This window comes from Ananas comosus, linkage group 10 (assembly GCF_001540865.1).
Source record: "Ananas comosus cultivar F153 linkage group 10, ASM154086v1, whole genome shotgun sequence".
In the NCBI taxonomy this organism is placed as follows: Eukaryota; Viridiplantae; Streptophyta; class Magnoliopsida; order Poales; family Bromeliaceae; genus Ananas; species Ananas comosus.
In genome coordinates, this window is record NC_033630.1 from 4,428,544 (window position 1) to 4,442,485 (window position 13,942).

The 13,942-nt window shown below is 34.0% G+C and overlaps 2 protein-coding genes across 2 annotated transcripts; one reads left to right on the plus strand and one right to left on the minus strand.

Annotated features, from left to right (window-relative positions):
- On the plus strand, positions 321-5,292 carry LOC109716381 (ELL-associated factor 1). Its single transcript, XM_020241786.1, has 4 exons — positions 321-535; positions 1,992-2,359; positions 3,068-3,110; positions 4,397-5,292. The coding sequence occupies exons 1-4, from the start codon at positions 421-423 to the stop codon at positions 4,873-4,875; spliced, it is 1,005 nt and encodes a 334-aa protein (XP_020097375.1). The 5' UTR covers positions 321-420; the 3' UTR covers positions 4,876-5,292.
- Positions 5,865-10,190, minus strand: LOC109716382 (U-box domain-containing protein 4-like). Its single transcript, XM_020241787.1, has 4 exons — positions 10,017-10,190; positions 8,397-9,363; positions 6,321-6,373; positions 5,865-6,130 (listed from the first exon to the last, which is right to left on the minus strand). Exons 2-4 carry the CDS (start codon positions 9,225-9,227, stop codon positions 6,124-6,126), a joined length of 891 nt encoding a protein of 296 aa, XP_020097376.1. The 5' UTR covers positions 9,228-9,363; positions 10,017-10,190; the 3' UTR covers positions 5,865-6,123.

The following is a 13,942-nucleotide window of genomic DNA, read 5'->3' on the forward strand; positions in this document are numbered from 1 at the left end:
TTATTAAATCCGAAACTGATGAAATTAGTATATACAACATGAAAAACGCTATCCATAGTGTTGAATTGGTATTTATTTAATATATATAACAACACTTTTTAACGGAAGTCGATGGAGAGGGATTTTTAATGATTATTTTTGAAATTTGGAAGGCTATCCGTAATATTTTAATTTTTAGAGGTTATTGATGAAAGTTTAGTCTCCAGAAGGGTATGTATGAAATTTTGTCAATACACTAACTTAAACTTTTGAGGGACAAATCCGCAATTTAATGTCTTTACAGGGACCCTTATGCGATTATGCTTTTCCTTTTCTTTTTGTCTTCTTTTCTCGATTCCTACCTGCTTCCGGGAATCGCCATGGTGATCCCGATCCGAGCTTAGATCGGAGAGAGAGAAAGAGAGGGAGAGGTCGAAGACGATGGCGAACAACAATGGCGAGCCGAGCTCCGCCCCGCAACACGACAGGTGGTACAACATCAGATTGGGCCGTTCCTTCAGAGACCACGCCTCAACCAAGTTTTGCACCCTTCGTTGTGAGCCCCCAAACCCTAGAATCGCTCCTTCCTCTTCCCTTTTAGGGTTTCATTGATTGTGTCTTTGCGAACCTAAGAATTTCGGTTGAATTAGGGTTTCTTCGGTAATTTTGTTGATAATTTGATGTAGAATCATAGATGTTTTCGATGTTTGATTCGTCACGAAGTCCCTTGTTATTATACTCGTAGCTCTCGGCGATTTGGAATCGCTATATGCGGTTCGTCCATACTATTACTGTTGAAAAACTTGTCAATTTTGTGAGTGCGAGATCGAAAATTGTAACACATAGTTTTATTGTTGTAACAAGGAGCTCAAATGTGGAAATTGTATTGCATCTATGATGCTATATAACCTTGGGTGGTTTTAAGATGCTTATCGATTTGGACATTGTGGGAATTCCCTCTACTTTGTATTCTGAGTTAATAAGAAATTGGTAGTTTGAGAAGCGAGCTTTGGCTCAACCATAACTTAGCCGCCCGAACTTCGAATTTGTTATTCTGTGACTAATTATAGATCGTGATAGCCATTGGACCCCTAAATCTATGTTTCAACTTTTCCATAGCTCTTAGCAATTTTCTGAATGCTTTATATTCGATTCTCTAATATTGCTGTTAAAAATTTTGTTTGGACATTGTGAGAATACATTGGGCGGTTTAAGATGCTCATTAGTTAGCCACCCAAACCAACTTCTGTGCAATTCTGCAACTAATTATAAATCGTGGCGGCTCAAAGCTCATGGTTACCTTTTCCTTTTTGAATGCTAAGACTAATTTAGGGCCATTTTACTTATCTGATCCTTACATAACTGCTGTATCAAGTGAAAGTTGGATTCATGTGGTTAGTTAAAGCTAATTTAATGTTTATGTCTCTTTTTAATTTTTTTAAATTTTTGTGTGATTAAGTGTAATCAGGCCAAAGTTCAAAGTTCTGGCATAGTTTCCTTTTCTTTTCTTATGGAACACTGTAGCACATTGTAGATTGTTTTACTTGAGAATATATGCTTAGGTGAAAGCGGATCAGTTTTAGCAACGTCCGTTTCGAACCCATAGTTTCGAAAGTCTATAGTTGTAGTAGAAATTCATCATATTCACTTATTTTCTCACACTCAATATATGTAACAAAATTTATTTTATTGTACCAAGAATAGGCTTTCATGGTTCTTTCAAATTTTTTGTGGTTCTATCATTATTTCTTTTGTGATTCTGTCCTGTTGACCGACTTCTGTGAGAACTCAGCAGTCTATTTCAGCGCTGTCAAATACTATAGTTGCATATCCATTTATCTTCTGAAATTTTCTTAAGGTTGTGTACTGTTTTCTTGATTTGCAATTTGATCCCACATTAATCATTAATGGGGTTTGAAATTGTGGAATCTATATTTGCTTTACTGGAAAATGTATTAATGTTCATAGTTAAACTAGAATTTTGAATCATTGGCTTTATTCAAAATTTATAGACGAATTTAAACCGGCATCGATTGACAAGACCCAACCTGGATCTTTGCACAAGAGCAAGGAGAACCGGGTTACTGTGGAATTTCATAACAACCAGCCTGGAAAGCCGAAAGTGACCTTTGAGGGTAGCAGTGAGGAATGCAAAGATAACGATGGAGTCTTATTTTTCGATGGTGAGACTTTTCGGCTGGAGCGGTTACATAGGGCCGTGAAGAGGTTGAGGCACATTCGCTTGCCTGGTGAGTCTGCTGCTGCAGTTAATTTGGCAGCTGCCTCGTCAGCTGGAACAGGTGCAGATTCGGGTTCTCCTCCCTTAGCAAAAGTTGCTAAAGCTCAGCCAGTGAGCAAACCAATTGTGCCTTCAGTTCCTGTAAGTTCTTTTAATATAGTCAAGCTTTTAGTGCCTTCTGTTCCTGCAAGTTCTTTTAATATATTCAAACTCTTGATCATGGTACAGTTTTTAGTGAAAACACACAGGTATTCTATCTGAACTATAACACATTTTATAATGGCTAACCGAACTTTTAAGATTTAAATTTTCTACCTCAGCTTTCATTACCATTGGTGTCAGAAAATTCCGTCAAGTTCATTAGATTTTTACAGTTTTTGCTGGAAAATAATACAATATTAAGCCAATAAAACCCTGGCTTTGACGTTGATAGTGGAGATGTTGATTGCATCAAATTTCTACCTTTCTTTCAGTTCATTTTGGAGGTTGCTGAAAACAATTTGATTAGATCTCTTTTTTTTTTTAGCAACTAGAGGATGTTTGCATGTTGCACCATCATCTGCAGTCTAGAATTTTCAATGAATTCAGATGAATCAATTATCTTATCACTATACTGTGCTGCTAAAATGTATTACCCACCCCACTGCTCCTCTTTTGCTTCTGTGGTAATTCATTGTTTTTTTTTCCATGTCCAAATCTGTGCTTCTTATGACACAGTGTTGTTAATTTATACATGTTTTTACAGAAGTCGCGTAAAAATTGTTGTTTTTGATGATCATGATGTATCTCTTGCTTGCTTCTTAAGCAATTATCTTACAAGCTCAATGTAACTATGTTTGGAATACTTAGGTTGAGGTGGAGAAAATTGATGTCGGTGAACCAGACAGTCCAGGTAACATCTCTATTTATTTTTTTATTTTTGGTTGATGAACTATATTTTTAGGGCTTGTTTGGTTCATGCATTTTGGGTATGGAATGGGAATCGGTTTGATCAAATCCGGTTAATTTTGTTTGGTTCGCATGAATCGGTTTGGGATTCCTATTCCGGACTGGAATGGGAATGACCCATTAGCCTTTAACTTGATTCCGGTCTTCTAGCCCGGATTGAGATTTCATTCCGGAAGCCCACTAAGTTCTCGAAGCCCATGTGACCATCTCACCTTCCTTCTCTTCACCCCTTTCTCATCAAAAAAAAAAAAAAAAAAAACCTATCCTCTCTCAAAACCCTATACCTAACCCACATCAATAAAAGGTTTTAAAAATAAATTTGATATTTTTTTTGGAAAACTTATTAGAGAATAGTATTATATTTTTCATAAATTTTAAATAATATAAATTTATATTTGAGAGTAAAATTAGTATTATAGTATCCTATAATTTTTTTAGTTTATTCAAACCAAACAATGAAATGTGAATAACTCATTACAATTCCCAATCCACAAATAAACCAAACGTCTTGAGGGAGTGGGCCATTCCAATTACCATTCCAATTCATTCCCATTCCATTATCCATTCCAATTCCACCCTTGAACCAAACAAGTCCTTAGTGTTTTTCTTAATAAAGTGAGAGGAAAGTAACTGTGAGGAAATTACCTGTTTGACAACAATTACTTTCATTCTCAATGTACTCTTGAAGGGTGTATCATGGAAAACAATATCCCAACATAAACAGCAATATGGAGTACAATGAATATTCTTTTTTCCTCACAAATTTCTCTTGGAGCATAAGAAGGATTAATTTGTTATTTCCTTTAGCTTTGGAAGAATTCTACTTTTTGTATCTTGGAACACATTAAGAAATCAAGTGAAACATTTCTTTTGCAAGTATCAAGAATAACAACATTCTCAAAGGTAGTTCAGTGGTTTAATAATCAATATATTAATCTAAATTTAGCAGATATATAACATGATTAATAGCATGCTCTTATGTAGCCCAATCAGATACCTCAATTCATTTTTTCGTTTTTTACCCTTCAATCAAGACGTGAATACTCTTTCTTCTGAGTATCAAGAATAAGGAATTCTTCGTGTGGCTAAGTTGCTTAATTTTATTTTGTTTTCAAAATGTACCATAATTTCTGGCACGCTTTTGTGTTCCTTGTTGCTTCATTTCTTTTCTTTCTATGTTCTTTTGAAATTCTACTTAATTCAGTTTGGCTTTTGTTGTTATTTTGACAGGTCCAAAGCCATCAAACAAGAATAGCGCATACCATTCCATTATCTCGAGCCTATTCTCAACATCACCAGATCCCAAATCACCTGAACAGGAGGAAAACCTTGATATCCTCGGGGACGACGATCCGGCGTCGCCAGCCAAGACAATGACTACTGGGCAGCAGACACCACAAGGGGCGGCAGATTTAGGGTTTGACATCAACATCCCAACCCAGGACGACACCGACGATGAGATTGCTGATGTGGACGTGAACGATGATGTAGACGAGGGGCTCAATGCAGCTGAGGCCCTTCGGGCCCAGGTCAACGCAGAGGAGGGCGGAAAGGAGCCGCAGGAGGAGGATGATGACACCTCCAGCTCGAGCGCAAGTAGCAGTAGCAGCGGTAGCAGCGGGAGTGGAAGTGGCAGTGGTAGTAGTAGCAGCGAGAGTGATGGTAGTGACGCTGACTCCGCCAGCTCCGGAGGTGACATTGATGTGTGAGGTACTCTACTCTCAGATTTTATAGCGTACAGACCGGGCGAATCAAGAAACTTCGTAGCTTGTGGAGATATCAAAGTGAAGCTGGCGTCGATTGACCATGCAGTTGGATTTCTTGGTAGTTTTGGCCTTTTGAATTTACATTATGAGTATGGGTGTAGCTTGATATTGGCTAAAATGCGGGAAAAATTGTTTATAGTGCAAAGTTTAGCAACTAGCAAGTCAAACTATCCATTCGTTTTGCCCTTCATATACATGATTAGCTCCTACTGTTCCAGAAACAGAGACCTAATAAGGTCCTCTGTGATGTATCTCATACATGTCGGTATGCTGCAGAAATTGTTAACAGGGCATGAATGAATTGTTAAATAGCATAACTGAATCCAGAACTTTGATTATACAGGCTTTTGTTTGTATACTCTCCTCAGCCCCCTTTGGAAATGACTTTCTATTTGTCTTGTAGTTGTATTAATACCCCTTGCTCGTTTTCCAGTATCTTATTGGAAAACAACCAAACAGAAGAAAAGTAATGATGTTCACATTGAACAGGAGAAAGAACTTTCATAATAATCAGCGCGAAAAGATAAGTTTGTTTTGATGAGTTTCTTTGAGATGAACTCTGAGGAACTGTTTGATTGTATGTAGTTGACTGTTATATGGATTTCTACAAACTTATGACCTGTTTTGCTCCGTCGTTTACTTCTGCTTATGATAAAGATAATAGTTCAAGTAGAGGATTTGAGCCTTAAATATCCAATTTGGAGCGGAAAGCAGAACATCCAATTTGGTGTTTTTGAGTATGCTGAATAGGATACATTTATATAGTATTTCTTCTTCTTTTTTTGCTTTGAATGAAACTATTCAGATAACACTTCATCAAACAATAACATCTCATACAGTAGGTGCAAATATGCCCTTAATTGTCGGGAGAAGACGAAATCGACTATAAAAGCCATTCGAACAAAGGATGCTCAAGTGCGAAAGAAACTACAAGATCAAACTTCCATTTTTAACCAATTTCTAGAGAAGAAGAAAAGAATGACCATACAAGTAATACAGAAAAAATGACAATCAAGCATAAAATCTACAGCATCAAATTCACAAAAATTCAACCAATCAGGGCTGAACCTAGCTGTTGGTACCACATGCTCTCTTGTGAAAAGTCCTTAGTTAAAAACCCTAGCACCATTTGTTGTTGTATGAAAAAGGAGGACCAAAAAAAAGACCCTCAACGAATTCAGTACAATGCATTCATACCCTGTAAAGATACAGTTAAAACAATTAAATTTACACCCCAAGACATACCGGCCCCTTAAAACAATTAACACATAACCATACAAAGGGAGCAGTTAATATGCACATTGTAAACTCAATTAGTCATGATTAAACAAATAATTTTACCAAAGGAATAGCTATACATATATTGTAGATCTATATACGATTATCACCTCCTTGCATTTCCATGTATTTGGTTCCGGATATAGCTTAGAAGAGCTCCAGCCTGCAGAGTACAAGGAGAAAAATCTGATCAGCTGACTTTAAAAACAAGCATTGGAGCAGGTGCAAATTTTTCTTACAAAAAAGTTGTTCCCTTGTTCTTTTTTTAACTTGAGCAGATAAATGATAAGTATATTTCCAGCTTAACTGTTACTTTTGTCGACTGAAAAAATGAATTAAAAAGAAAATAGTAGAAAAGGCAGGTAAGAACCTGCTATATTATATGATGATCCTCTCTGAAATAGGTACTATTGACATACTGAGTAACAAGTACACTGATAAACATGGTTGTTTGAAAAAAAAATAATAAAAAAATTTAGGTCCCTTTAGAAAACGAATAATAAATGGCATTAATCAAAATAAGAAGCATACAAATTTTATTGAGAAGGATGCAAGGATGCAGAAAGCATGCAGGCATTGTTAAGCCAAAAGATGCGTGTAATTATAGTAAATATTCCTGATCTGTAACATGATCCATCATGTTAATATTACTATGATAAAGGATTGCCCATGCTGGTAGAACGGACCCGTGCTGTACCGTGCCGATGGCGCACCGGCACATGACATAGGTCTGTGCCACCTAGCACCTAGAAATTATGGACGTGCCGCTCTGTATCGTGGCGTGGCACTCCCGTATCGCCCCGTATCGAGACATGCCACCCTTGTATTGTCCCATGCTTGTTAGTATCGAACTAGCACAGTTTGCCACAAACTTATTTACTAATTTTTTTATATTTTAAGGGGCCAAAAGACGTCTTTTTATGATGTCACCGTTGTTCCTGTGCCAATGCCATTCGCGGTAGTACATGTACATCATGATACAATTCGCTATAATGAATATGTTCGCAATTATTATGCGATACATCAACACCAAACCAGCCTTCACCAGTATTAGCAATATTTATATAGCCAAGGGATCAAACTAGTAACTAATGATGACAATTACCAGTAATATCCACTTAGGCACTCAATGTACTACTAGCAATGGAAGATAAAAGTTTGGACTTATAAATTATAATTTGGGCATAGTGAATTATCTACTAATATTATGTGTTCTTAATTATTAGTTTTATATTAGTATTTATATATTTTTATGAGTTGTATATGACTAGTTTGACTTGGACCAGATGAGAGATACAATTTGGATCAAGTTTAAATGCATTACAAACCTGACAACATCCTAAAAAGCTAACATTCCTTGGAAAAAAAAAATAGAAAACATGTGCCAAATCCGTGTCAGTGTACCAATGGCGTACCACTAGTACAGGAGCTGTGCTTTGCCGTGCCGGTGGCACGGCAATCCTTAACTATGAATCTATGATAGATAACACACTAGAAAAAGGCATCATCTTCTACTAAGGTGTTGATAGTACACTGAATAATTATTTCAGTGTAGTTAAACCATCTATAATGTTTAAATACGTTGTTTTCTAGTGTCATTGACTAACATAACATCAGCACTTCTGGAACAGTAAAACATAATGCACAACAATGAAACCCTCATTAAATATCTCTGTAAAAGAAAACCATAATTAAGAAAAATCTAGATACGAAACAATAAAATATGAGAGAAAAACTGGAACCAAAAAAAAGTCTTGTACCAGTAACAATACAAATCTACATTAACCAAAGAAACAATAAAAGAATCAGCAAATTGCAGCATACAGATGTGATCAAATAAGTAGGACTTTGGAAATTTTAACATTAAAAGGCTGACTGTGGTGTCATGATGCAAACATAACTCACACATTGCCTATTTGACCTTGCAAGAGATTCTACAGAAGTGTTGTTTGAGGATCCATTTATAGTGTTTTAAGTAAAATACCTCTGGCATCTTTCCTTGCAATAGAAACCGAAACTTAAAAATGGATCTCCAGTTTTCGAGACCCAAAATCCATTCGAGCTTCTCGCTATAGTGCACAGAAGCTCCAAACATTTTGGTTGTGAAATGCCAAGTTGTTGCTTTTCGAAGCTAGGTCAAAGAGTCTTATAGTGGAATTAAACAGAAGCTAGTACAAGTACAATACCTTTTCTCTTGCGCGCGGAGTGCCAGATTGTAACAATGCTACTAACAGTGGTACGACATCTTCTCGAAGAGCAAGCTGACAAAATCTATTACTATTTGTACAGAGCAGAAGCAAAGCCGCAGCAGCATTCTCTTTCGCTCTCGCAGATCCCAACTCAACAACCTCCACAAATAATGGGACCCCACGCTCACGAACAATTGCATCCCTCCCTTTGGGAATAGTTGCAAGATTCGCCAGAACAGTTACAGCCTTATCAACCATCCCAAAAGCTGGATCAATAAGCTTTACAAGGTGCCTCACAGCCCCGGCCTGCACTATACGGGCCTTGTTCTCGTGAATTATCGACAGATTGAACAGTGCAGTAGCCGCATCGTTTTTTCCTTGAGGAGTCCCGTTCATTAACAATTCTACTAAAGGCCCATAAACACCAGAACGGCCAATCTTTATCATATTCTCTTTGTCCACCGAAAGGCTGTATAGAGTTGCAGCTGAGTTTCGCTTTGCTTCAGAATTTCCAGTTTGAAGAACATAAATTAGAGGATCGATGGCGTTGGAATTTGCAATAGCAATCTTGTTACTACCAGCAATCGATAAGTTTAAGAGGGCCGTTACAGCGTTCTCTTGAGTCTTCAAGTCTGATGAATAAAGAAGGCCTATTAACAAGCTTATAGCGCCGGATTTTGCAATGGCATCCACATTTTCCGTGTTTTTCGCGAGAACCCGCAGCTCCGCTGCTGCTGCTCTCTGCACATCTACCGAATCACATTTCAAATCCTCAACCAACTTATGAACTAGAGAGCTGATACTAGAAACCTCAGTTTCCAAATCCATTGATGGCAATTCTATGATCCTTTCAGACAAGCAGATTATCAGATCGGCGCTTGAATTTGATGCCGCAAAAATTGAGGATTACCTTCTTCGCCAGAATTGCAGTCAATAAAGGTCTCAACTCAGGGGTTAACTGATTCTGTAAATCACAAATTGGGAAAAAAATATAAAAACAGTTGGCTAATTGATTTTGTTAATGTGCAGTTTCAGAACAAACCCTACTTTCTTTAGCTGAAAATTACTTAGAGCCACGAAATTCGACAGCATCACAAATTAATTTGATGAAACCCCCGAATCAATTGACTGAAATAAACTTAAATCAAAACAAACAAAAATTGAGGGGTTCCTCTAAAAAAGCAATAAATTTCCGGGGGCTACTCCAAAATGTCCTGCAGTTGACGGTGTTGCTTCTAACATCTACAATGGTTTGATCCGATCTTGACACTTTTAGTTTAATATTTGATAAAAATATTTAATAGAAAATATGTAAAACTCCTTCCAACGATATTAATAAAAATATTTAATAGAAAATATGTAAAACTCCTTCCAACCAATACCTTTTCCCTTGAACATTAAAATTCTCCCATTAATTTTCTATTTCTCCAACCAAGCAAAAACACAAACATCTCATGTGCAATAATCATAGCCATGTGTTTAAGCTGATTTAATCAATGTTTTCGAGAAAGGTCTTCTTCTTGAAGAGAATAAAAAATATACCAATCTATGCATGATTCAAATTTATATGAGAAAGGGGAAAAAAGTATATAAAATAAAATAAAAATCTGAGCTAACCTGAGCCAAAGTATCCTTGGAGGTCACAAGAGAGAGAGGGAGAGACTCTGTGTGCATATTTCCATTGGCAGTGTCTCTTCTAAATAGAGTAAGGCAAAATGTTTGGAAACCTCTCAACTATTGTGATTTTGAAATTGGCCCCCAGACTTTTTCTATTTAGGTAAATTACGTAGGATGTTTCCTAACATTTTATCAAAATTTCAATGAAGTCTCAAACCTTCTAACTGTTGCAATTAGGTTTTTAATCTTTACCCAACTTCTGATGAGCCACTTTCAGACTCAGATATCAAATTCCCTGCTCATAGAATTAGTAGTAATCTCTCTTTGGAGAGAAACAAAAGTATCGAGTTCAACGAGATGTATACAGAATCTATACACAACTGAACCAACAGCTTACTATTTCGTGTACAATACAAAGTATCATGAAGAACATCCGATATCGACTTGTACAGTGTAGCAAGTTTATTAGCTGCAATTTTTATTTTTCAAACATGCGTTCATTGTAACAATTAAGGCTCTAATCTTTCCTAATTATTTTAAGTATATTATTTCTATCACAATCTTTATTGTAACAATGCAGCACATAAACTTTTATATCAAGTTTTCCAAATAGAAAAATTATATTTAAGTTTTTTCAAATATCGTATATCATATCTATTAAAGTTTATTTTTTATTTTAATATATATTATATAATTAAGATGAAAAGACAAAAAGTGTATGTATTCAAGGAGGGGAAATAATATAATGGGAAAACTTCAAAAACCCCTTGGTTTCATAGTTTCTTACTTTGCCCCCACTTTGCCCCCCTGTGGTTTAAAATGTATCAATTTGCTCCCCTGTGATTTTTTTTTTCTCTTTTTCTTATCAATTTCATTTTTTTTTTCTTAAATCAGTGATAAAATTAAAATTAAAGGGTACTAAAGTCAATATTTGATAAATCTAGATAAGTATCTGAAGTTTTTTATATATAATTTAATGAAATATTAACGAAAAAGCTACCGAAAAGATAAAAACAAAACCACAGGGGGATAATTTGATATATTTTAAACCACAGGGGCGCAAAGTGAGAAACTACGAAACCAGGGGGGTTTTTTAAAGTTTCCCTATATAATATAAGATTAGATTTTATTTTATCCACCCAATCACTAAATTTGTGCAGTTTGATTTCGTACGAGGGAGGTTTTGACAAAAATAACCCTGCTAGAATTGACCTGAAAGGTTAGTGAGTCAACTGAAACTTGGAAAACAAAGTTTCAAAAATCTAGTTGCAACAATTAGAAGGTTAGGGACTCGATTGAAACTTATACATAAGATAAGGAACCTCTCTACAAATATTCCCACTCGACTTGCTTTAATTTTAATTTTGGCCAATTTGTATAAAAATTAATAAATTTTAACCTTTTATAAAATTGGAAAATCTTTTTCAATTTTACAGATTCGGACCGAATTTTTCGTAATCGGATAAAAATATGCTTATTCCTTTTCTTTTTCTCTCTTCTTTGTTTTTTTTTTTGATAAAATTATAAAAAATATATCATAGCTGACTTATTGTGATATATATACGGAACGTAATATTACGTACGAAAATAAAGAAGATATTTTTATATTGTATTTTTTTTTATCGTACATAACGTAATCTTTTCACAATTCTAAACGAAACGTAAGGAATCTTTCTTTCTCCACAATCCCAAACGAAGAAAATTTCAAACAAAGCGTAAGGAACGTACCTTTCTTTGAACAGTTTCATGGTCTAGTGATGTGGACTCCCAATAGCCCGAGTCAAATGCCCGTGGAACCCGTTGATTGGATTTTATACCACTTGTATATTTGTTATTATACTTTTTAAATTAAAAATTTTATTAAACCTAAATTGGAAATTAGGACTCTCAACTATTTTCAATTTTAATTTCTGCCACTTGTAAACTTATAATACTTAGTTAAATTAAAACTTTTAATTGAGATTTTTGCTATTTCTACACTTGACTATTTTTATTTTTAATTTCTAACACTTGTAAACTTTTTTATAAGAGTTATTATACTTGTTAAATTAAAACTTCTAATTGAGATTGTTTCTCTTTTCTACATTTCTTATTATGCTTTTCAAAGTCAAATTTTATTAAACCTAATTATTAGGTTATAATAACATGATCCCTCCTCCACTACAGGCTAGTAGGAAATTAGAACTCTCAACTATTTTTTATTTTGGTTGAAGTCCTTTTCTATTGTTCTTTGAGAAATTGGTTGAGACCCTTCACTTTGTAATCTTTTTTTGATTCAATTTATTATACTTAGTTAAGTAAAAAATTTTGTTAAGCATAATTTTTTATTAGCCGTATAGGCATTAATTAGTTTAATTTAATTTGCTAAAAAATAATTAAAATATTAAATTTGCTGAATCACCAATTGATCTAACAAAATCCCTAATTTAATTGACAAAAATTATTTAATTCTAAAGGAAATAAAAATTGAAAGAGTCATAATAAAAAAAATATATAAAATTAGGTCATTTTAAAATTGCCTATAGGGAAGCGTCTCCTTACATATTTAGCTTTTCTAGATCTAATTTAATCTTTATCTTCTTTTCTTTACTTTTTTTTAAATTTTTTTTCCTTTGCGAGATAATATCTCTTAAGTTAATTGCACCATTAATCACTGGCATTTATCTAATCTTTTTTGTTTGCTCTTCCATATGTATGTTCTTACAATTAAGCTTGCAATTTTAAGTATTTATTTTCTATAAGTCAAAAATGTCATTAAATCATATGAAAATGCGTCATAGTAAGGTTAAACATTATTTGACAGTGAAGTGATAATCCTATTTACTTACGCGGACTAAAACAGTACAAATGGTGAAGGTATGAATCTGTTTGTAAAATTTGTAAGTTAATTACTAGGGCGACAATCTAACTCGTTGTTCGCGAGGCAGCTCGTGTTCGGCTCGTTAATAAACAAGTCAAACACGAGTTGAATTTTTCAGTTTGATATTTTAATAAGTTAGTTTGTGCTCGATTTGTTTGATAAATAAGTGAATACGAGTCGGTCCGAATTCACTTACGCTCAAGTTAGTAGACAGCTGGTCCTATATTAGTTAGGAACTAAAGTGAAAGAGTTGGTAGATATTGGGCGTCATATTTTAGTTTTCAAATTTTAATTTATTATAATTTTTAGCTTAAATTTTTTAAATTATTGTAACTAAATATAATTTTATTGATTGAATATTTTCGTGTATATGCTATCATATTAGCAATACATAATTACAAGATAAATATTAAAAAAAACAATCAATATGCAGTAACAAAGAAGACAAGTTTTCTTTTTCTTTTTCTTTTTTTTTTTTTCAAAAAGCAAAAATAGCAACACAGCACATTTTTAAAAAAAAAGAATTTTTTTTCAAAAAATAGCTCTCAGAAGTCTAAAAAATTAACACAAAATAAAAAATTTTAAAAACCACAAAGATAAAGTCGCATGGTTAGTTAATTCGTAAATTATTTGCGAATTATTTACGAATTATTAAAAATCCGAATAAAACGGTCCGTGTACGATTTATTCCTAAAAATTTAAAATAATACGCAAATTTTTGGGTTAGACTTATTATTCGCGAATAATTCACATATGCCAAACTATTCGGCCAAAAAAACGTGTAAATTTTTTGGATAAAATTTCTTTCTGAATTATTGCCAAATTATTCACGAATTATTAAAAAACTTCATAAACTTCCGAAATATGTGGATCATAAAAAAGATGAAAATGGGGACGATAATAAAATTTGCTATTACTTTTTACACTTAATCAACTTTATTTTGTAGTTTTTCTTTATATTTTTAAGAATTTATAACTATATATATATATATATATATATATATATATATATATATATATATATATATATATATATATATATATATATATATATATATATACTGGT